At 31.0% G+C, this 24,365-nt stretch overlaps 1 protein-coding gene across 2 annotated transcripts in view; it reads left to right on the top strand.

Annotated features, from left to right (window-relative positions):
- LOC140059785 (calcium-independent protein kinase C-like) overlaps positions 1-18,642 on the top strand; it is a 38,132-nt gene extending 19,490 nt beyond the window's left edge. Inside the window, exons 7-15 of one of the 2 annotated variants that reach the window (XM_072105686.1) lie at positions 2,562-2,695; positions 11,878-11,956; positions 13,221-13,402; positions 13,990-14,163; positions 14,753-14,907; positions 15,139-15,277; positions 15,915-16,103; positions 16,637-16,783; positions 17,418-18,642. In XM_072105686.1, the coding sequence (XP_071961787.1) occupies positions 2,562-2,695; positions 11,878-11,956; positions 13,221-13,402; positions 13,990-14,163; positions 14,753-14,907; positions 15,139-15,277; positions 15,915-16,103; positions 16,637-16,783; positions 17,418-17,609 (1,391 nt within the window). In that variant the 3' untranslated portion in view covers positions 17,610-18,642. Of the gene's footprint in view, positions 1-2,561; positions 2,696-7,201; positions 7,263-11,877; positions 11,957-13,220; positions 13,403-13,989; positions 14,164-14,752; positions 14,908-15,138; positions 15,278-15,914; positions 16,104-16,636; positions 16,784-17,417 lie in introns of both variants that reach the window. The other variant, XM_072105687.1, reaches the window with a different exon arrangement.
- Positions 18,643-24,365: the final 5,723 nt, after the last annotated feature.

Raw genomic sequence — 24,365 nt, 5'->3', positions numbered from 1 at the left:
TAGATTTTTTATTGTCATTTGAACAAATACAGAATAAACTATGATTTTCCATTCTTATTCGTGACTCCCAGTAGAACCAGGGACATCTCCCTGGTAGAACATAACGCAGGGACAACTGGTGATCGTGAGATCGTGGTTTCGAATCCAACGCTAATCACATTCCTTGTATCCTTGGGCAAGACACTTTATTTACATTTGCCTCTCTCTACCCAGGTATACAAATGGGTACCTGGTAAGGTCAAGACACAACTTTGCGCTTGCGCTAATTACTAGCTGCATTATAGGAGTATATTTCCATATGTGTTTGATCCAAAAATTACCAGAATAATACTATGTACAGCGCTTAGGGTTTTTACAACATTAGGCACTTTATAAATCCAGAATACTATTATTAATATTAGAGCCTCACACTATCTACCCCTTGCACAGCATAAGAACTAGAACTTTTTGTTTTAGGTTAATAAAATAGAGGCAAAATCTGCCCTACATTCAGCTGCCCTACTTACATGAACTGGGCCATATTTATTATTATTACTATTTAAAAGTTGGTCACCAGCTTGTAGATAATGTAAAATTTACAAAGCAGGTGTCTTTAGTGTATCCCTAGTAGAATTAATGCTAAATATATTTTGAAACATTCTTTTAATATATATAAACATGAAAAATCCGTAGAGACTCACTTTAAATTTGGTGAGTAAACGCTGTAGGTGATGAAATGAAAACAACATAGACGATAGTCCCTACACAGTAGTTCCCATATTCACTCATTTCACCATTCAGTATTTTATAACTTTTTAACAAAACTTTTTAAAAATGTGTTTTAATCATTTCAAATAATTGACATGCCTTTTTTAAATAATTAAAAGTGTTACGTCAAAAAGTCGAGCAGCGAAATTTTTTCTTGTTTTAATCTTGTACTGTATACCAACAGGAAGTCACATTTTTAGCTACTTGACCAATTTTTAATCTAGTTGGCAAACTTTCTGGTAATAGGGTTGAATTGAAAAAAAAAACCTAGGCTTGTCAACTTGCAATTCTATGATTGCCTAGTGACATATCAGGCTCTTAAACAAATCCCATGTACAGCTGTTGAATCTATTTTAGACTGCCCTGGTATTTTTATTTGTACAATTGTTATTCTGTCTCCTGGAGTTGAATACTTGCACAATTTGAATACTTTTATTTTATTTGATAAAAATTCTAAATTGGTTACCAATCGAACCGGAAGGAATACTGTATATATCAAATGATTTATAAATAATGAAGAATTTGTTTTGTGGCTTACTGTTTACAAATGCATACATATACAGTGTTTTGTTCTTTTCTATCCCAAACCTTGTTTACAACTGACGCATCAGTTTATGAGCATGTGTATTCATATTTTCATGTAATTCCAATCAAATCTCAGGAATTGTTGATTAATTAATAAATTTGCCTAGTGGAAAACAGGCTCTAGAAGTACAATTTAACCCTTTTCTGCTGAATGGTGTACTGTAGTCATACTGTAGGTGGATTCAATAAGGCCCATCCTAAATTTTGCAAATTGTAATGCAAAAGATACGACACTAATTTAAGTTCAGCACCTCACCTCCTCTCCACCCGGCCACCTATCCACCTATTTCAAAATCCTGGATCCTATCACGCAATCATTATAGCATAATTTTGTATTTTGTTAAAAATAAATTTATTATGTTTTTTACCATACTTTATAGTAGCCACTTACCACATGACTTTTTAGTTTTGATGCCCCTTACAAAAACTAATTTTAAGTAATTAGAGATATGTGTATTTACAATACATTAGAAACCCTCCTTTGGGACATCCCTAGTAAGGAATCACTAATGTCCTGAAGGTGTCCGCTTCATAAAGCTTGGTTCCCACTAGAGCGTAACGCAAGGACGTCAATGCAATGACAAGCGAAGTTATAGACAGTAAAGCTTGGTTCCCACTAGAACGTAACGCAAGGACGTAAACGCAACGCAATGACAAGCGAAGTTATAGACAGTTAGCAATCACAAGCGAATACGCCATCGCTTGTGATTGGTCAATTCACTTGCGTTGCCGTTACGTCCTTGTGTTGCGTCGCTAGTGGGAACCAAGCTTTAGCAATCACAAGCGAATAAGCCATCGCTTGTGATTGGTCAATTCACTTGCGTTGCCGTTACGTCCTTGTGTTGCGTCGCTAGTGGGAACCACGCTTTAGAGTTCAGAGTTAACTTCTACTGTAGAGAGTGATGTAATGATAATATCAGACTTGCATGCGCTAGCCATGGGTTCGAGCCTCTCTGTACCATACTAACTGTATCCTTTAACCAAGATGCTTTACTCTCATGGCCTCGTCCTTCGGATGAGATGTAAAGCCGTTGGTCCCGTTTACATAGTGCATGTTAAAGAACGTGGTACACTATTTGCAAATAGTAGGGGATCGCCTCCCTGTTTGCTGATTTGGTAGGCGCTGCACTGCTGGCTACCGTTCAATTCAAGCTTAAGGGCAAATATTAATACATTTAGATTTAAATATTAAAAAGTTATAAAATAAACAAAATTTTTTTTATACGCAGCATGCAAGATGAATGTACATAAGAGATGCGAGAAAAATGTGGCAAACAGTTGCGGGATCGATAGCAAAAAGCTTGGACAGCTCCTCAACGAAATAGGATTAACTCCTGACAGTTTAATCGGAAGAAGGAAAGAGGTAAAACAAATTTTGAATGTACTATTGTGTGAATATGATACCAGTAATTTTTATCTACATGATAATCCGTTACTAACTGCCAATATAGTATTTGGCACATCTTTTATTTTTCAGAGGAAGAAAATAAATAAATATAACATATTTCAATTTTTTATTTTTGGTTGTAGGGAATTAATATAAATTTTATTTCAGGTTTATTGGCAGAAGTGGATCCAGAATTTAAAAATTGGAGGCAGGGTGCCTGTACTCTTCTCCCACATATTTTTGTCTGTCCCCTTTCTTTCGTGTTGTACTGTATATTCTGACTAGGTTCTATCAAACTGTATTTCGAATATCAGTAAAAAGATAAATATTTTGGCACACATGGCATTTCATACATACACATAGTTTCCAGACAAAAAATCGACTGGTGGAATAACATAAAACAGACAATAACTACAGATTTGTGGCAAGTCTAATTCTGACTCTGTTCTTTGCCTTCATTTCTCTTTAGTGGCTTCATGAAATTTCATCGCATTACAAAAATGATGATCTTATAATATTTAATAATTATAGGCAAACACATTAAGTCACTGGATTTACAGAGTGAATGCTTAATGTAAATAATATTATAAGTATTATTGATAGGAGAAGCTGTGTGACAGTGTGCTTAACTTTTAGAAAGGTCAAGAGGTCATTAGGACTAGGCATTATATTATTCCTATAGAATACTGTAGAAGCCAGTTTTTTTGCTGTCTATTATTACTAGGTATATAAAATGAAGATTGCTTTTGTTTTTAATTTGGGAACATCTGCTGTTGTCACCCAGCACACATTCATGACTAAATACATTCATTTGTATTTGGTTTTAGATTGAATAAAAAGCATACAATACATCAGTTTTTATCCTCCAATCTGATCCCTGTTTGATAGTCTATTTTTGCCAAGCTTACCTGGATAAACTGAAGATAGCCTATTCTCAAACTAAAAATGTAGAAAGTTCATTCAACACCCCCCCATACAATAATAAATAATCAATTGCAAAAAATGGTTGCTTTGACATACTTCCGAATAATGCCTCTTGTAAAACATCTTCACTCTTTGTGATTCCCTTGAAAGTCCTGTCTACATTATCAAACTTTATATGACAAAAAAATGTGATGTGCCCATATATGGACATGATGATGTTATATCACTACCATATTTGGTCATATCAAACTTTTTGTCAAACTAGTTTGATAGTGTAGACATAGCTTTAAACATTCCCCTGTCCATTCCCCTTAAAATGTCTTCACTCTTGCCGATCCCCCTTAAAACATCTTCACCCCCTTGCGATTCCCCTTAAAACAGAATTCTCCGAAAAAACTTTTCATAATTACGTGAAGGGAACTGACTCAAACAAATAAATAACTAGTGCACATGAATACCAAGAACTTCACATTTTAACATCCTTCAAAATGCTCGGTTTTTTTTTAAATACTCCAATTTTGATCTTCAAAAGGAAAATGAAGGCCACTTAACAATAATTTAAAAATTATAAAATGAATAAAGAAAGATCAGTATACATGCTAATGGCGTAGGCCTTGGAAACAGCGTAGTATTATTATTATAATAGTAAAATATAAATACAATAATTATTATCATGTGGATGATGCCATCATAATGAGTTGTATTTCATTGAAAATGTTAATTAACATTCACAACATAAAGATTATTTAAAATCATTTTTTAGCTTGATTATTACGAAGGAAAACAAATTCTAAATTGGCTACAGATATGGTGGAAATGCAATAATGGTATTTAAAGATGAAAACATCATGCAAAATGTTATAATAAGGATTCGACCTAGGATTCTATAGGCAGAGTTCTCATACAAATTTGATAGCCAATTCTTGTCACTGCCAATAATTCTAATTTCTAAATTAAAATTTCTAAATTGGCTAGAGATATGCCGGAAATACAATAATGGTATTAAAAGATGACAACATTAATGCAAAAAGTTATTATAAGGATTCGAACTGGGACTTTTCTGTTTTATAGGCAGAGTTCTCGTACAAATTTGATAACCAATTCCTGTCACTGCCAATGTAATTCTAATTTCTAAATTAAAAAATCTAAATTGGCTAAAAATATACTGAAAATACAATAATGCAAAAAGTTTTTAAAACTACTGTAGGACTTTTCTGTTTTATACGCAGAGTTCTGGTAGCAAATTCACTGCCAATAATTTCAAAATTAAACATTATAAACGCATATTATTATTGATAAATAAATAAATAAGGGAGAATTATGTGAAAGACTATCGCCCGTATTCTTAAACCGGACTTTAGTCGTAGTTCGAAGTTCGAAGTTCGACTTGAAAAAGTCGTAGTTCGAGCTATTACTTCAAATTCGATTAAAAAACGAAGTAGTCGAAGTTTGCAGTTCGACTTAATGAAGTCGAGCTTTTAGACGAGTTGCACACGTCTGGGTAACAAAGGCTATTCATTGGCCAATGACAAGAGAGTATTTGAGGAGCAGACGAAATTTTGCGCATTGATATCACTTTCCATTTTCTTACAACACTTTTTACGCATCAGGACTATATACATGAAAAGTAATTTTAATCATTAATTATTAGAACAAGATCAGTATCAATTTAACAGTGAAGTACTTTTGATTAACAACAAACAAAATATTCAAAATATATTCAGGAACCATGGCGGTACGGTAACTTTTATATTTTCTAGGCCACCAACAAAGTATGATCGCGACGAACCATCGACCATTGTCGCTATGGCGTGATGTAGTTCAAGTCGGACTTGCGCGAAGAAAATAATGTAATTTGTATACGGTTGTAAATAAAGATTATTTTCATTATTATAACTTATACCAATGTATACTTAATTAAGCTAATATAAAAATAGATATTTCATTTTTCAATATCTGGCCAATATAACAACTCAATGACTGTTACGGTTTTCATAAACATCGTTTAAAAACTATTTAGTCGACCATTTAGCCTGCCCCCTCCAGGACTAAAAAAATCGATCAAAATTCGTCTCGATTTAGTCAAGGTTGGCGTGAACTAGTCGGCGATTTAGTTGAAGTTCGGTTTATGAATTAAAATGACGTCATTTTTAAAGTTTTAGCTCGAACTACGACTAAAGTCCGGTTTAAGAATACGGGCGTATGACTGAGAGTCTATTTGAATTAATAGTACATTAAACTTTTAGATCAGAAATTATCATAATGTTCAATATTTAATTGATAATTAAAAATGAGAATACCATAATTTAAAACCTAGATGGGACCACCACCATCTCACAAAATATTGTTGAAATATTAAAAAACAGATTTATACATCATACAACAATAAAACTCTGAATTTTTTTCCCAATTAATTTGATCAAAAAAGGATAAATTTTATAAAAAATATATAAATTTTTTTGTTTTTTTTTGTTTCTGATTTTGTTTTGATATCAACATGGCTTAATCGGTCTCATCTGTTTGGGAATCCTTCCATTATTTCTTATTATAATATTTTATCTCAACTTCATTAATTTTACTTTAAAAATAAAAGATAAAATGGTAAAAAACAATTGGTTTTATTGATGATTCTCTGTGATAGTTATTACAGAGGCTAGGCTACTATACTGTGACTTGTTTTTACACAGCCTGCACCGGTGCTGCTGTACACAGTAATTGGTTGTGCTTACAGTGCCGCTTATAACTCGTCTTATTTCTTAGTATTACACTGTGCAAGCTGAGGTCAAAGGTCATCATCTAGGAGGAATATTAGATCATAGAGTTGTATGATTAGATGGATTGGTATACAGTAAAATAATTGAATTTATCTCGTTAGTCTTTCTCTATAGAACAGTTATTTTACATAATACAATGAAAATAGTGTTTTAAAATGGATGATTTCTAAAACAAAATGATATTTTAAATTACTGTACTGTGGATAAGGATGAAATTAGGATATTGCTGTGATATAGTAATTCTGAATTTTATAGATGGATGAACGCAACATACAATATTGGGTTTGCGAAAAGTAAATAAAAATAATGATGTAGACATTTTTCTGGTATTACTGTACCAATTTGCCCATCCTTGACATCAGTACTGAAGATATTTTTCATTTTTTTATTAATTAAATATTATTTTTTCAGTTACAGATTCTTATTCAAGATACCACAAGCTTGAATTTGGTCAACTTTTTAATGTTTTTTTTTTGTGTGTGTGTATGTGTGAAATTAAGGGTATTTGTAAAAGTAATGATCTTTAATAATTTGCATAAATGTTTAATTATGCAATTATCTAAATTTTCAAATGATTATAAAACATATTTATGGTTTTTTTTAATGTAATACTTTAATGAATATTTGTTTGGGTGTGGACGTGGGCAATTTAAAATAAGGCACTTGTCTATGTTGGTATATATACATAGTTGTGTCATAACGCAGGAACCTACTGTAGCTACCATCAATGGGATTTCTTATCAATTGTATTTTTAAAGTTGTACTTATTGTTTTTTATGCGCAGGGATTGAATGCGCATGGGGAACACAAAACGCCCCACCCGGATTACTCGTCGAGTCAGTCAGGTAATAGTTTCGTAGCCTGGGTGTACGTTCAATGGCTGGTCACACGCCAACCAGCCGCCTTGAGAAATGTGTCTTGCTTCTCGGTAACATCTGAATCTCAAATGACCAATTAAATGCTTTGAATAAGTGTCAATTTATAATTAAATTTTTGATTACATTTTTACTATTAGGATTTTTTTTTTAAGATATGGATTTTCAAATAGTAAAAAAATGTATATATTTGTACAGTGTTTTAGGTTTGATTATCACATCATGATTATGACATCATTATTATGACATTATTATGACATCCTTATTATGACATCATTATTATGACATCATTATCATTATTCTACTTTTCTAATGTATTTATTAACTTAAATATTTCATATTCAACTTTTACAGTAACTTCAATAAAATTTAGATTCTTTGAATTTTTTCTTCATTCCTTTTATGTATCCATAATTTTATACATAATTTAAAATAAATAATAATAAATGAGTCTGGGATAATAAATTGCAAAGATATAATTTTTGACACATTTAAAAAAAAAACCTCCCCATCCCCCATTTTTTTAGGATGTGACGCCTAACATTAATATTTTCTTTGAAAATCATTCAATAGTTTTCAGAATACTGTTTTTTCCCTTTTCAGAGACTTTTAATATAATAATAATCATTATTGAGTAAAGTTTTCAGAAGTTACAATGATTTTTGTTAAAGAAACAAATATTTGCAAAGATATCATTTTTGACAGACATTTAAAAAAAACCACTTCCCTCATTCCCCCCATTTTTTTAGGATGTGACGCCTAACATTTTCTTATATGCGGCATTACTGCAAATCACTCAATAGTTTTCAGAAATTATGATGATTTTTGTTTTAGGAATAAAACCGTAAAGTTGCCAATTCATAGACCTAATTACTGTTTACAAGTAAGCATTATGTAACAATTCCAAATGTCAAAACTGCTAAACTTCAACCTATTCTTAGAATTTAATCAATAATTATGCTTATTATTTTCATGGAAACCAGGTTAAACATTATCATGTTGAATGTTATATAAACACTAGTAATAGCTTTCAATCTCAACATTTTGGAAAATACACTTTTAATTTTATTTTACTATTTCACTATTAAGTCACTAGCATTTAATTTACCAATAGTAAATATTTATTATTATTTTCATATTTAAGAAAATACACTTCTAATTTTATCTTTAAAAAGTCACTTCTAATTTTACCAACAATAAACATTTATTATTTTAATGAAAAACAAGTTAAGCAACAGTTTTATGTTGGTAAATGAAATTTTGAAAACATTTTGGAAAATACACTTCTAATTTTTTTTTTTAAAGTCACTAGCATTTAATATAACAATAATAAATATTTATTTTATCAAAATTTTGTTTATTGATTCAAAGTATACAATATTTATATATTCATTAACATTAAAATAAAAATCAAACAAGGCAGACAAAGTACGTACAATTTTTACAGAGATACAGTCACTTATTTAGCATTTAATTTTAACAAAAAATAAATGTTGGTCGTTTGAGATTTAAGATTTTACCTAGAGATTTTCATTGTAATTGTTGTACTTATATATTCATGATAAATATCGTTTTTCGTTTTTGTGTAAACATGTGGTGATTTGCTTGCCATTGATATGCATGAGTTGCTGTGGTTGATTTTATATTCAAGGTGCTCAAATAATTGATAAAGTAGGCCTACGATTAAATGTTTCTGTAAACTTCTACTACTACTGGACATACAATGAAAATTCCAATATCTACAGGATTTTTTTTATTGTATCATAGGCGAACTGTGCAATACAGTGTCACACATGCATCATATGTAGCATCTGTATTACCTTGCCTGTATTATACAGTATTAAGCTTAGGCAATGATAGGTGTCACATGTGATGTACAGTATCACAGAACTTGCCTATGATACTGAGCATATTATAGAGAATCGTCGACACATTCAGCATCATACTGTACTCATCCTACCAGGTCCTAATCATATCTATTTACAAATATGTCAGATTCTATTTAACTTTGATAGTGGTACTATAGTTATTCCAAGGTCCTTGGTTGGAGTCCTGATTCTGTCATAGTACTTTTGTCACAGTGCCACTACCGTACTTAAACTTGCATATAAAACTCTATATTAAACTTGTTTATTTCCTTTCCTGTAATTGGCCAGGCTGTTGGTGTTGAAAACATAACATTTTGATAAACCTCCCTGGATTCATAGGTCCGAAATAAAATTAGTTTTTCAGATTTTTCTTAGAAACTCAGCAGATAGTTAATTGATGTTTTCAATTCATGATAAACACTACTGTATGTGTTTAAATTGACGAATTTATTAGGTTTTTCCATTTTGCTTAAAAATTCAAAATTGTGTGCGTGATCTGCCTTACAGTAAATGTATACCAATTCCATTCTTACTTATTCCATTTCAAAATTATTAGGAAAGGAAATAACTTTCTTATTTAACTTTTCAAACAGATATTGAGGCAATATCGTGGTAAACAAGTCAGCGTTTTATTTCCGGTTGAGTTGATCTGGTCTTTGTGGCATTCATTAGTGGTCAAAATGCTACAATTTGTTGCCGATCAAAACTATGAAACCCTGAATTATAATATCAGCTTTTCATTTCTTGCTTATCTCCATTTAAATTATGGGTTTGAACTGTGACAAAAATTCCCTTACCCCTTTAACTATGCATATCGGTCGACTCACTAAACATTTCTGTTACATTCTGTTAACATACCATCTTATTTAAGCAAATTTCATAGAATCCAGGTATACAATCAATTAATTGCAATTATGTAAATAAATGATTTCAAAATAAATTTTCAACCATACCGTATATTCAATATATCACATTATCTTCAGGAGACAATATCGGCTTGGTTCTTCGTTACATTATACAAATAATGAATGTGTGGAATGGAGAGCATATTTACATTAGTTTAAAGATTAACTGGTCTATTCAATGAGGCGAAACGCAACCGGAGTTGTATAGACCACTCTATGGGCTTGTTCGGACGTAACAAATTTACACGTGTAATGGTCGTGTGTGATGAAAATTTGGAGATAAACTAGCTGTTTTAAAAACCCACCTTATGAGGTGGATTTCTCAATTTTACACCTTAAACCGCAAGCTGATTAATCGCAAGATAAGGATACCTTACTAGTGTAAAAAGATGCATGAAATATGACATTGCTGGGTACTTTTTTATAGTTTACACATGTAAATTTTCATCGTCTGAACAATCACTGATTACACATGTACAGTCACACATATGTATGTAACTGATTTTACGTCTGAACGCAACCTATCTTGCAACTCTTGAAAGTATTGTTAACATTCCATGAATACAAAACATTATTTGTTTTATAACACACCACTGTAAAATGTTAGTCAATTAATTTATTGCTTCAAAAGTTGTTTTTTTAATACGCAACATTCGCCGGCATCGCAAACATTTCTCAAAATTATTTACAAAAACCTGAATGTGCAATGTACCCACTATCATGAGAATGGATCCAAATTATGCATGACATGTGATACGTAATTAGCCAATCAAATGGCTAGGATACACTTTGGTGTGTTATAAAACATAAACATTATTTTCAATGGATTAATTTCTTCCATCATGGATCTATGTGGCAGGCTGTGTCAACATTTCCATTTTATCTGGACAATAATTTAATTGTCCAATCAAATCGCTTGACCAATCAATGCCGATGAATGACCAATTAGTAAGCATCTTACATAATGATATATTGTTGTCCATAATAGTATTATGTACACATTAACTATGCTTTATCAATGTGCAATTTTACAATTTTTCAGGTATTTTCTGTGATTTCTCATTGAAAATCAAGCACAATGATTTTACCTAATACAGTACATAATAATATGATCCAATAAATTATTTTTTTTAAACATCTTGAGTTAATGCATAATTTCCTTATTTTATTTCCTTTTTTAAACGGATTTATAGAAAACCAGTGAAATATGAAAGATAACAGAAGAAGACCCAAAAATATGTGGTGCTTAATTTCTCCCTCCTATTTATTTAAGGGATGGTCTCAGAATAGCTGTTGATACATGAATTTTCGCAATCCAACATTTATCAATAGCACATTTACTAAATATTACAGTATTGAGATATCTATTTAATGAACCTACCTTTACAGATAGCATTCTGAGGATATTTTAATAATATTTATTATGGGACCAAATATAAACATATGCATTTGTTATATTATTTATAACAGCACATGTTTTTTAATTATTTACAGTTGGTTCCTAAATAGAATATCATTTTTGGGAGCACTTGTATATTACCATTGGAGCATGATGATGTTTCGATTTAAATAATGTTTTTATAATATTATTTATAGACCATTTTTATGAGTGTTAATATTTCTTCTGCTTAAGTACAGTATTATTACAATTTAAAATAAAATAATAATGCTCATAATTGATATCTAATGTTTTTTTTGTGTACTTTTTGGAAATGTCCGAAAAGAAACATTTCCATTTTTAGCCTCGTAAAAATGGTCTTTTGTATGCTGCATGTTTTTTATGTGTTGTTTTCTTTTGTTGTGATATTATAGTTTTCTTTTACGAAATCCCACAATAATATGAAATCCACCTCAAGTTCTGTGTCGTCCCGTGAATCAACGATATCGTCAGGTAATATTTCAGCTAATAATGATTTGATAATCTATGGCTTTCTATCTTCTTCCCTGGACTCTGTGTCTTGGGCATTTATTTCCAAAATATAGAGCTCTTTCATTGGCCAAGTATCGCAAATTTTAGTGGTTATTTCACCGATCTACGTGGGTAAAATTACTAAGCATAAACAGACCCATAAGCGGCCTAAGGTATACAAACATTTAATATTCAAAAATACAATATAACCATTTCTTTATTAATACTGGAAGGCTTTGAATTTTTAAAGTAAGAAATAGGCAGTACAGTATTACCAATTAATTATTTTAATTAATTAAATGATTATTTTAAAATTCAAATTAACCTTGTACTAAATTATTTGGTTATGATAAACTTTTAGTTATTCAATTAAAATGATTTAAATTTTAAGTGCACACTGTTTCGACACTTGGTCAGTGTGTAGCCAGTGGTTAACATTGATGCGCAATTATGCGAATTTAAATATAAAGTATAGTGGGCAAAATTCATTTAGAAACTAAAAAAAATTAAAGTAAATTATAAATAATTATAGGCATAATAATAAAAATAATGAACACAAATACCAAGTTATAATATATTTAATAAAATTAATTAATTATACTAAATTGATATAAATGGTGGAATAAACAACAATATTGTGGCTATCACATGACACATGATTGTAAGTATGGCTAAATATTCATTTGATTTCAAGTATTATACCAATTGTGCATAGTTTATTGGTGTTTGCATGAAATGGAATGCATGTGGTGTTATTTCAATGTAAAATATTTAATGTAAAAATTTGGTTACATTAGGTGTGCTCTTTATTAGATGAAAGATTAACGACATTGAAAACAAATAATTATTAAAAGATAATACCTAAAAATATTACCGACTTACTGTACATAGCTGTCAACACCATTAAATACTGTATTTACTGCAGCATTTATAGTAAACAAAACAAATAAATAGCCTTGTAGTAATGTAATTTCCTGTTACTGCAGTAACAGATTAATCTTATTATGTAATAGGATGTAGTACTGTAAAATTATTAATTATACAAACATTAAGATATTTATATATCTTTTTATCTTAAATTTACAAAAAAAAAATTCATACAATAAAATATACTGACAGCAAAAGGCTAAATTGTTACAATTAAAAATAATTAATTTAATAGCAAACAACAGGAACAGAAATCAAAATTATTATGAATATATTATATTTACGATGTATTAATTGAATTTCAAATATAAATCTCTAGGGGGCAGCACATCAGACGATAAGACTAATTTGTTGGATGCTATGCAGAAGACAGGAGTAGAAGATCACGACGACGTATTTGGACCAACATCGATGGGCGATCACTCTCAGCTTCCATCAAAAGTTTATACACTTAACGATTTCAATTTCATTAAAGTGCTAGGAAAAGGAAGTTTTGGAAAGGTGAGGGAAAATATCAGATTTAGGGGATTTTATTTTCACCAATGTATCCAAAATGCATTCTACTATTGGAACAGTGAATACATTTGTATTAAATGTTATGTAAGAGAATAACTTGTGACTCGCAGCCTACTGGCCTGAATTTGCATACAGGTGTGCAAAACACAGACAATAACTTGACGAGTCCCTTCAGGTTGTACAGCTGTTTCTAAACAGCACTTTAGTTATTCATTATTTGTCGGTCCACAACGAGATAGGCCAAGATGGACACTGGGTGACCTGCTCTTCCTGATGAGAGCCTTGAACATATAAATTGCTATAGGTGGCGCTTCTGCCTTAACTCATCCACTCAATTTAAATCTACACTTTTAAACTAGTTTGTCAAAGAGGTGTGATGTGCCCAAATATGGTAGTGATATGCCCAAATATGGTAGTGATATGACATCATCATGTCCATATATGGGCACATCACATATTTTTGTCACATCAAGTTTGATAGTGTAGACAGAGCTTAAGGAATAAACACATCACAATAAGAAGATAAGGGCAGCTGTAGTGCACCTAATAATTTATTATACTTTCAATCACAGGTAATGTTGGCTGAATTGAAAGATACAGATGAGGTATATGCTGTAAAGGTTCTTAAAAAGCATTCTATCATCCAAGACGACGATGTAGAATGCACAATGACAGAGAAACGCGTCTTGGTTCTCGCCAACAAACATCCATTTCTAACATCACTTCATTCATGCTTTCATACAAAGGTATTTCATCCTTTTACATACAGTAGAAAACCTCTATTAAAGGAACACTTTCGGGACCCAACAAATTTAATAGGAGTATCGCGTGAATAGTGACGGAGTCAAAACACATATGGTCTCTCATTCATTTCACATTCACTTAAAACTTAATAGGAAAGTCCCCTGAATAGAGGTGTCCTCTGAATAGAGTTGTCCCCTGAATAGAGGTGTCCTCTGAATAGAGTTGTCCCCTGAATAGAGTTGTCCCCTGAATAGATGTGTCCCCTGAATAGAGGTGTCCTCTGAATAGAGTTGTCCCCTGAATAGAGGTGTCCTCTGAATAGAGTTGTCCCCTGAATAGAGGTGTCCCCTGAATAGAGGTGTCTCCTGAATAGCGGTGTCGCCTGAATAGAGGTGTCCTCTAAATAGAGATTTCCCCTGAATAGAGATTTCCCCTGAATAGAGGTGTCCTAAAGGAGTTGTTCTACTGTACTAATCCCCCTTTACCCCTCCTAGTCTATCAATGAGTCTACCCCAGAATCCTCTGTCCCGGACTTCCTTTTCCCCAGTTACTTTAAATTCCTAATTTACTCCTAATTACTTTAAATTTCAGGACCGTTTATTCTTTGTGATGGAATATGTAAATGGAGGAGATCTGATGTTTCAAATCCAACGTGCACGGAAATTTGACGAGCCAAGGGCCAAGTTTTATGCAGCTGAAGTTACACTAGCATTGCAATTCTTACACAAATATGGTGTTATATACAGGTAAGCTAGACAATCTAGCATTTTGAGTGAAACAAATTGCTAACAAATGTTTCTTTTTTAAATAATCACATATAATGAGGTGATCAAAATTTGAGCATCACACCTCTGTCAGTGTCACTCACCTTGATGATAAGTAAATTAGCGAAGGTTGGTCTTTGTTATGTGTATGGTCTCTAGTCTGTTTATTTGTTATGTAACATCTATGGAATCCTGTTTCCTTTTTTTGAACAGAGATCTTAAGCTAGACAACATCTTGTTAGACATGGAGGGACATTGTAAACTGGCTGATTTTGGTATGTGCAAAGAGGGCATCATTAATGGCAAACTGACATCAACCTTTTGTGGCACACCAGACTACATAGCTCCAGAAGTAAGTCACCAGAAATCAGAAACTTCTATATATAGTGATAAAAACCTCTTGGTCAACTTGATAATAAGTAATATGCTGACAGAGGAACCTCTATTGGATAATTATGAGTTTGGTTAAATACTGCTTGTTAAGTAATATGCTGATAAGGTTGATGTTAAAATTTGTGATCAGCCTTGTTGTTCTAGTGCATTTTAGCCCCTGCCGTTTATCACTGTGTAAAAAACCTTGTACATCTTTCGAAACGAGTAGGGGTTCCTCCCAATGTCCAATGTACTAGTTTATACACAGTCACTGCCACTGCTTAAAGTAGGCCTCCTAGTTCCTTAATTGATTGTGGAACTTACAATGATTAAGACGACCCCACCAATGCAATAGTTTTGCCACATGAGTGGCCCTATGTCCCAAAAAGATGAAAGTGGATTAACTTAAGGCCAACTCAGAAAGCATTGTACAACAAGGCCTGACGAAACGTCTTGACTCGACGGTGCTGTCTGAGTTGAATTGAGACAAGACGAATCGTCTTGAGATAGTGTCGGGCATAGCTTTAGGTGGTTTACATTAAACATATTTTATTTTCTTCTGATGAGACAATTCGTCATACAATGATGTCTGAGTTTAACTAACCTTATACTTACAGATATTACAAGAGGCTGACTACGGACCATCGGTAGACTGGTGGGCACTTGGTGTGTTGATGTATGAGATGATGGCAGGTCAACCACCATTTGAGGCTGACACAGAGGATGACCTCTTTGATTGTATTATGAATGATGATGTCTTGTATCCTGTGTGGCTTAGCAGGGAGGCTACTACAATTCTCAAAGCTGTATGTAAAAACTACCTTAAGCCTTGTCTACACCTTCAAACTTCATGTGACAAAAAAATGTGATGTGCCCATATATGGACATGATGATATCATACCACCACCATATTTCGCCATATATCCATATTTGGGCGCATCACACTTTTAGTCAAACTGATAGTGTAGACAGAGCTTTACATAAAATTGTCGTAAAAGAATATTGTTGTAATTCAATATTATTAATTGGGAGGTAAGAATGGGTAATGCATAATGCATATGTATGCATGCACACACACACAACAGTCCAAGGCCAGATCTGACAAATACATAAGACTCTAAATGTGTTTTTCTGCCAACAACCATAATAACATATTGATCAGCTGATATATAAGTATGTACATTAACAACTTCTGCAGCTACCCAAATTTTGGAATTTGGTGTAGTTATGGATGCTACCACAATGCATTCCTAAAACATTTGTTGTGCTTTAATGGCAAGTGATACGATAGTAAAGTCTCTAGTATGTAAATAAAAAAAAATATAATACTTATTTTTAGTTTATGACCAAAAGTCCGGCCAAACGTCTTGGATGCATCAGCAGCCAAGGCAGAGAAGAAGCCATCAGACAACATCCATTCTTTAGGGATATAGATTGGGAAGCTTTGGAACAGCTTAAGGTTACACCACCATTCAAACCAAAAATTGTAAGTCTGTCTGTCAGTCAATCAGGTCTTTCTACATGAGATATTATAATCGTCTGTGCTTGTGTGATCAATTTATTTTGTACAATACAATACTTGATTCTTTCCAATATACATGAGCTACATACATACAAAAAATTGATTGGTTCCAGTGTTAATAAATAATTAAATATACAATAAGTTACATATAAAATTGACCACTGCCTTATTCCACCATGCACCTCTCATGTTGTATTCTTTATAGTATGGGTACTGTAGCTTAGTGGGTGAATTTTATAAATTTAACGGTTTTACTTGTTCAAATCTCTATATCACAAAGATACTTGGTTTTAAAAGCATTTAAAATACAAGCTAACTAGTATCTATCCTCCAGATAGGACATAAAGCAGTTGGTTGAGTAGGTGATTGTCTCCATATGTGTTGATGATAGTCCTGTACTGGATCCTCCATTGCAATTCCAGTATTGTCACCCAGTATAAAAAATAAATATATCAAATAACCTTTTTTATAAGTTTACTAACTTAAAAATTAAGAAATTTAATAAAAATTTAAATATATAAAAAATGTTAAAAATAAAAAAAATGTTTAAAAAATTAAATTTAAAAAAAAGATTAAAAAATATGTGATTGGTTTTCAGAAAACAATGCGAGATGTTAACAATTTCGATGCCGACTTCACCAAAGAAGAGCCGAAGCTGACTAAGATAGACCACAAAGTAGTTGAACAAATCAACCAAGCCGACTTCAAAGGTTTCACCTACACCAGAGATGACGTTTCTCTCAAAGATACAGCCAAACCAAGAACCACAGAAGAAACCATCATTGAGTAATATAGTCATGATTTGTTAATCATGAATAAGTGTTCAGACGACAAAAGGTGTACTAGCATAATGCTAATTGATTTTTGTGAGTTGTACGAATGAGTCATAACTTGCAATCAGCGTTGTACAATAATATACCTGTAGACACATTAATGTACAATGCTGATTTGAATACTATAGTCATGATTTGTTACTCATGAGCCAGTGTTCACACTGTACCACAAAGATGTACTAGCTTAGTCTTAATCAAAAATTGTGATTCTACTCAGCGTTCAACATTAATTCACCAGTAGGCACATTAATGTACAATGCTGATTCAATCATTTCATTTTTATACAGTGTGAACACAAGTTATAACTCTGCAAGATCTGCTAGTAATTCCTCTCTAGTGTGAACATAGCCTTATTGTTCTTCTTCTTTTCTTATTTAATGATAGAGGCTAAGTATTGTAAATGTTCCAATTCAAAATATGCTCAAGCGGCTTATATGAATTTGGGAAAAACTTATCTGCAATAACACCTTTGCTGAACAATGATGGTCAGGGAAAAATACTTTGGGGTATTAAGTACTGTAATAAAAACAATTATATAGTAATCTAATTCTTGGCATGGAGTAATTCCTCTATGATCTAAGTAATGTTGGTATAAATTTCTTTATATCATTTTTCATTGTTTAATTGAATATAAGACCCTGATGTTGTTAACCATGTCGACAACCTGATTTCAACCATGTTTCTCTATGATAGCCTATTTAACTGTTTCTTGCGAAGTCAATATAATAAACTTGTAGATATATAATGCTGAATAGATGTTAACACAATCAATGTATTGTGTTTGTACAGTATTTTTTAAAGACATCAAAACTACAAAATTAATATTTTTACATTTTACACGTTCGAAAAGAGACAAAAATACAGTAAACATCCGACAATATACAAATGATGATAGAATACAAGACAAAACAAAACGAGATTTTATTAATTATGTAAATTAAATATTCATCAATATAATTATGTTTTTTACACCAAATAAAAAAGAATAGAGAATGCTTAAAAACAATAACAAATATGTATAAGATATTAATTAGTTAAATAATTAATTATGAAAATATCAATTATAACTCTTAAATATTCATCAATATAATTATGTTTTTTACACCAAATAAAAATGAATAGATAATGCTTAACAACAACAAATATTTATAAGATTATTAATTATTAGTTAAATAATTAATTATGAAAATATCAATTATAACTCTTAAATATTCATCAATATAATTATGTTTTTTACACCAAATAAAAATGAATAGATAATGCTTAACAACAACAAATATTTATAAGATTATTAATTAGATAAATAAATAATTAGGAAAATATTAATTAACTAGAGGGTACTCCGAGAGTACAAACCTCCGCCTACTGTAAAATTCCTCTACATAAAATGCCCCCTGAATATTTTTTTTTTACATTTTTTTTTATTAGTCCTAAGTGTAAATATGTTAACTGCACACTACAAAATTGTGGATGACAGTGTGGTGTAATGGTTATGTATCCAGCCTCTCACAGTTGAGATTGCTGGTTCAAGTCCCACTGAGGTTTTTTTTTTTTATTATTTTTTTATTTCTTTTTTTTTAGCTTTTTGTGGACCTTGATCTTTGACCCTGACCCTTCAAAATTTAACCACAATTATATGATGTATCATTGATCATTGTGGCTAAGTTTGGTGAGAATCGGATAAAAACTGTGGTCTCTAGGCAGTAAAATAGTTTTTTGTTAGTTGTGACCTTGACCTATGACCTTTTCCCTTCAAATTCGAACTCGTCCGAGCTTTTGGGGCATAGATCATTGTTGCCAAATTTGGTGAGAATCGGATAAAAACTGTGGCCTTTCCAGGCTGTTCACAGACACACACACACACAAACACACAAACACACAAACATACAGGGGTGAAAATATAACCTCCTTGGCGGAGGTAATTAACTCTTGAATATTCATCAATATATGTTTCTTTAAACACCAAACAAGAACAACAACTATTAAAAAATACTCAACAATTTGATTATTAATTGGATCTATAATTAATATTATTTGATTAGGTAAACCTATGAATATTCAGCAATGTTTTTAAAATTCTAATTTGTACTATTTTTCTGATCATTTCGGAAATACTGAATACTTTTCTTTAACCTTTAACCTTTGTGAATGAAATCAAATATAAATAATAAAGAATTTTTAATTATTTAAAGACACACAGAATCAAAACATGAATTACAAATTTATCCAATTAATGAATTATAATTAAAAATGAAATAACAATGAATTCCAAAAAAACCCTTTAAATCATGAATATTAATGTCATCAATTAACATAAACACAACTTAATTAATATAGTAAATATTAAATAAAGTCTTTTCCAGGTATTAGTAAATTATTCTTTAGATACGATACAGTTGAAAATTGTTTAGTTTTCATGGATACCAAGGTGTATATCGCGATTATGGGTTGCCTTCATTTAAAATACGTTTGCATTATTTAATAGAGTTAATATCATTCTTTTCCGCTTTTTTTTAAAACTATAATATTTTTCTATGTTTTATCCATTTAAAATGGTTTTTAAACAATAGAGGTTCTTAAATTTTACAATTGATTTGTATTTGGACATTTAAAAAAATATATATATTTAAATAATTTTTTAGAAGGAATTTTTTATATTTTTTTTTCATACAATTGGTAATAAAGGTCTTGTATCGAATTAAATTCCACAAGTGATATCATGTCTAGCATCAATAACAACATGCAGTATCGCATCTGATGGCAACTATCATCCCATGTGATACTGTTTTGCCTCTACTGACACTATACAGTAACCTCCAAAAACAGTATTTAATTTTGTTCCAGACAGCTGTGCTCCGGATTTCTTATCGGTAGAAATCTAACATGGTTCGAATCCCAGTATTATTATTTCTTTATTCATATAGTCAGATTATTTAGAGGGTTAGAATAGTTTGATATTTAAGAGTTAGCTACATTGCCTGTTACTGTCAGCAGACTTGATACTGTATAAGGTTTATTGTCACTAGACATGATACCGTGAAACACCAACAATTGATTTATTACAATACAAAATGAAAAAGTAAGAAGATTTGACAATCTTAGTGTCCATGACATAATGTTTTTGTACAGTTTAGAATTTTGGTTTTAGGATCATTGATAAGTTATATTCTCTCTTCCTCCTGCCTTCTTTATTTGGGGTGGAGGAAGAAAGGAAAAGAGAGAGGGATGAAAAAAGGATGTTTATTGAAAGCATTATTGCAGGGTAAATGAAAGTAAATTATTTATTGTACAGTAAACCACGATTGGTTTATAAATAGAGGGAGTATGTTCAGAAGATGGTATCATTGTTTTAAAACTGTACATATATAGTAAAACTTAAACATTATGTAAAGTAGTATTATTTATATTGCACTTCCTCCCTCTGTATTTTTTTTCCAATCATTGGTTCTAATGGCAGAATACTCAGATATAATATATCAACAATGCGTTGTAGTATTTATGCAAATTTGATTTTAATTTTTTTTGGCATAAGAAAGTAATTTTCTTTGCTCGATATTTATATATTAAATTTATTTCATGAGTGATTTTAATACGATTTTATTGATGAATTGTGACGATGTTGTCATTAATTGTGTTAAAATTAGTACTACAAGGCTGAGAGTGCACCCAAGGTTAAAAACACAATCCTTCATAATTAGTTTTGTCCATGATAAGGTTTTCTTAATAAAAATGCAAATTTGTTGGCAAGCGATAGATGTTACATTTAAATATTTAAAATAATGAATTGGAAATAATAATTGGATTTTTAAACTTTAGATTAAAATATTTTGAAGATAACATATGTATTTGAATTAATTTTATAAAAATTACAAGTGTTTTAAATTTGATACTAAACTTAACCACTGATCTTTTAAATTTTTGAAATGATAGGGTTTATTTTTAATCTGTAATAAACTGTTTTGCGATATCACAATACAGTATAAATTGGAATGCGTTTACGAGACTTTGTCATTTAATTTTTATAAATTTTGGTTAATTTTGCTCGGAAATCTTGGACATATTGAAACAATTGGCTTAGCTAGAACAAACTGGGACAGTCAAAAAACGATTTATTCTTTTGTCAAACTGTTTTTATATTGTCTTTTGTTAACTGCACCATATCTTACAACTATAAGCTACAATACCCCCTTGCCTCTTAACCTTGTACATATTCTAGCAGTATAAAATTTGCAGGTAAAATAATGTTAAAACTGTACACTTAGAAGCCTAGAATGACCAGAATTTGTTATATTTTAATGATTGTAAATTATTAGTAGTGGAACTATAGTAACTGTGTTATCGATGTAATTCAACATTTTTGGTATAAATTTCGCCATGTTTCATGTACAGAATTTATCTATATGGACGGAAACGCTTGCCCGACATGAGATGCTTGCCCGACGGAATTGTTTCGACTTGCCCGACGGATAGACTTGACTGACTTTAATATCGGGCAGTGACGGAAATTTAACTTAAATATTTAGACGCTCATATCTGTATTGCGGATATGCTTTTACGATTTTTAAATGATTGTTGTGAGAGTTGCTAGATGCATTTTCTAGTGATTCTCGTTTTTTTTTTGTGAATAAATAGAATAAATAGAATTGAAGTGATAGCTATTTACTAGTATATGGTTAGACTATAATCTAGAGCGTATGACATTTGTAAATTCTGTATCATATCTATAAATTGTCTGTGAGTTGTATTAATAAATTTGTTTTATTCGCTGTTTTGCATGATGTTGTACAATATAACGTGGACAAAAATGTGTAACTTGATTAAGAGATCTCTATATTATGAGATATTCTGTGAGAGATATTGTAACGCTCTCTGTAGTACACAAAAGTAGTGTAAAGAATATAAGCTGTGTAAAAATTGTAGCAAATGTTTTCACCGTTTTTTTGGTTAGTTTCTTTGTTTTCTTTTGGTTACACATAGCAATAGTGTATTAACATAGAGGTAATATATCTATAATATATTATCTTATGTAAAAGCTATAATTAAGTAGTTTTATCCAAACATTTTTTAATAATCAACTCAGTCTTCTAAAAAAAGTATTTTATCTAGATTAACCACCAATTTTTTTATTTCATTTTAAATACAATTTTGTTTTCCTATATATTTATATTGTATTCCTAAATATTTAAATTTTATTATTTTACTTTTTTTATGTTATAGTTGCTGTATAACCCATTTTGTTTGCTGCCCTCTATAATAACAACAACGTGCTATTAAAATTGAAATCATTTTGTGGTGTAAATTTTCAAGACAATAAATAAATGTGTTATACATTGTTTGTAAATTGCACAAAATATTTATAACATATTTGTTTGATTATAGATTTAAATTAGAATGTAAATTTGTGTACACACACCAAAAACAAAGTGCAAAACGGATTTTACCGCCAAAACAGAAATGACTATTGGCAATTGTGCATGTAATTTATTGTTTTCTATCCGCATGGTTGACCATTTTCCATGTACACTGTGCAGGGAAGGCAACACAATTGAGGAAGAGCACGGCCGACCTTGCCGATAGAAAACAAAGAATTAGACAAACAGTTAACCTTGCTGATGGGAAATGCTAATTTACATGGTCAACTTTGCCTATAAACAAATTTATTTAAATTATCTAATTATGTACAAAATGTATTAATTATGTCAATCATTATGATGACACAATTAATATTGAATGTATTAAGTCCTGTTTATACTACTACAATGATTTTATTGTTGTTATTGACCATGAGATGTGGTAATATTATTTTCATGAAGAAAGTTAAGATAGTTATCCTATAGTTTTAGGATTAAACTTTTCTAATTCGTATTGTTTTCTGTAGGAAATATACATTTAATCGTCGGTAGTGTAAACGGGCAATATACTTTTGTACTTAACATTGATTACAGAACCTTTGTGTTTTATTGAAAAACTACCAAATAGGGTGTACAGGGTACATGAACAAAATGGGTTATATATTTAAGCTGAAATAGTGTTTTGTTAATATAATTTTTTAATATTTGTTTTACCCAGAGTTTTTTTTAGTATCTGGCTTCTTCACTGTTGATCATAAATCATAATAATATTTCTATATTAATCAAATCACAATTGTAAACAAAATTGATGGTTGCTGTATAAGCAAATACGTCACCCAAACAAAAAGTACATACATGGTGATCAATTGTGCCATTAACTACCTTATCTGTACTTAAGTATATGACTATATTTTTTACCGTAATGATTGAAAAATTATATTTGTGTATTAACTAAATAATGTGAATCAAAATATATTTAGGGGGTCCACCTTTCTAGTGCCGGACAGCTCTGTCTACACTATCAAACTATTTTTACAAAATGATGTGTCAATATATGGTAGTGATATGCTTAAATATGGTAGTAATATGACATCAGCATGTCCATATATGGGCACATCACATTTTTTTTGTAACATCAGGTTTGATAGTATAGACAAGGCTTAAGTTGCAGATGAGTATAGTGTATGACATAACCCATCGCTATTCATCAACTGTTAAGATTATCATTGTTTTTTTCTGACCAGTGAGGAAGCCAGAGTAGCCTACCGGTGTGTAAATGTGCAATGAAAATTTAGATTTTAGGAAAATGTTTGGACCACATTTTTCAGTATAAAAATAATGCAGTCATTAATAGCAAGTTTT

The sequence above is a fragment of the Antedon mediterranea genome, chromosome 10 (assembly GCF_964355755.1).
Source record: "Antedon mediterranea chromosome 10, ecAntMedi1.1, whole genome shotgun sequence".
NCBI classification, from domain to species: Eukaryota; Metazoa; Echinodermata; class Crinoidea; order Comatulida; family Antedonidae; genus Antedon; species Antedon mediterranea.
The sequence above is the reverse complement of the archived record's forward strand: the minus strand, read 5'-3'. Positions and strand labels throughout refer to the sequence as shown.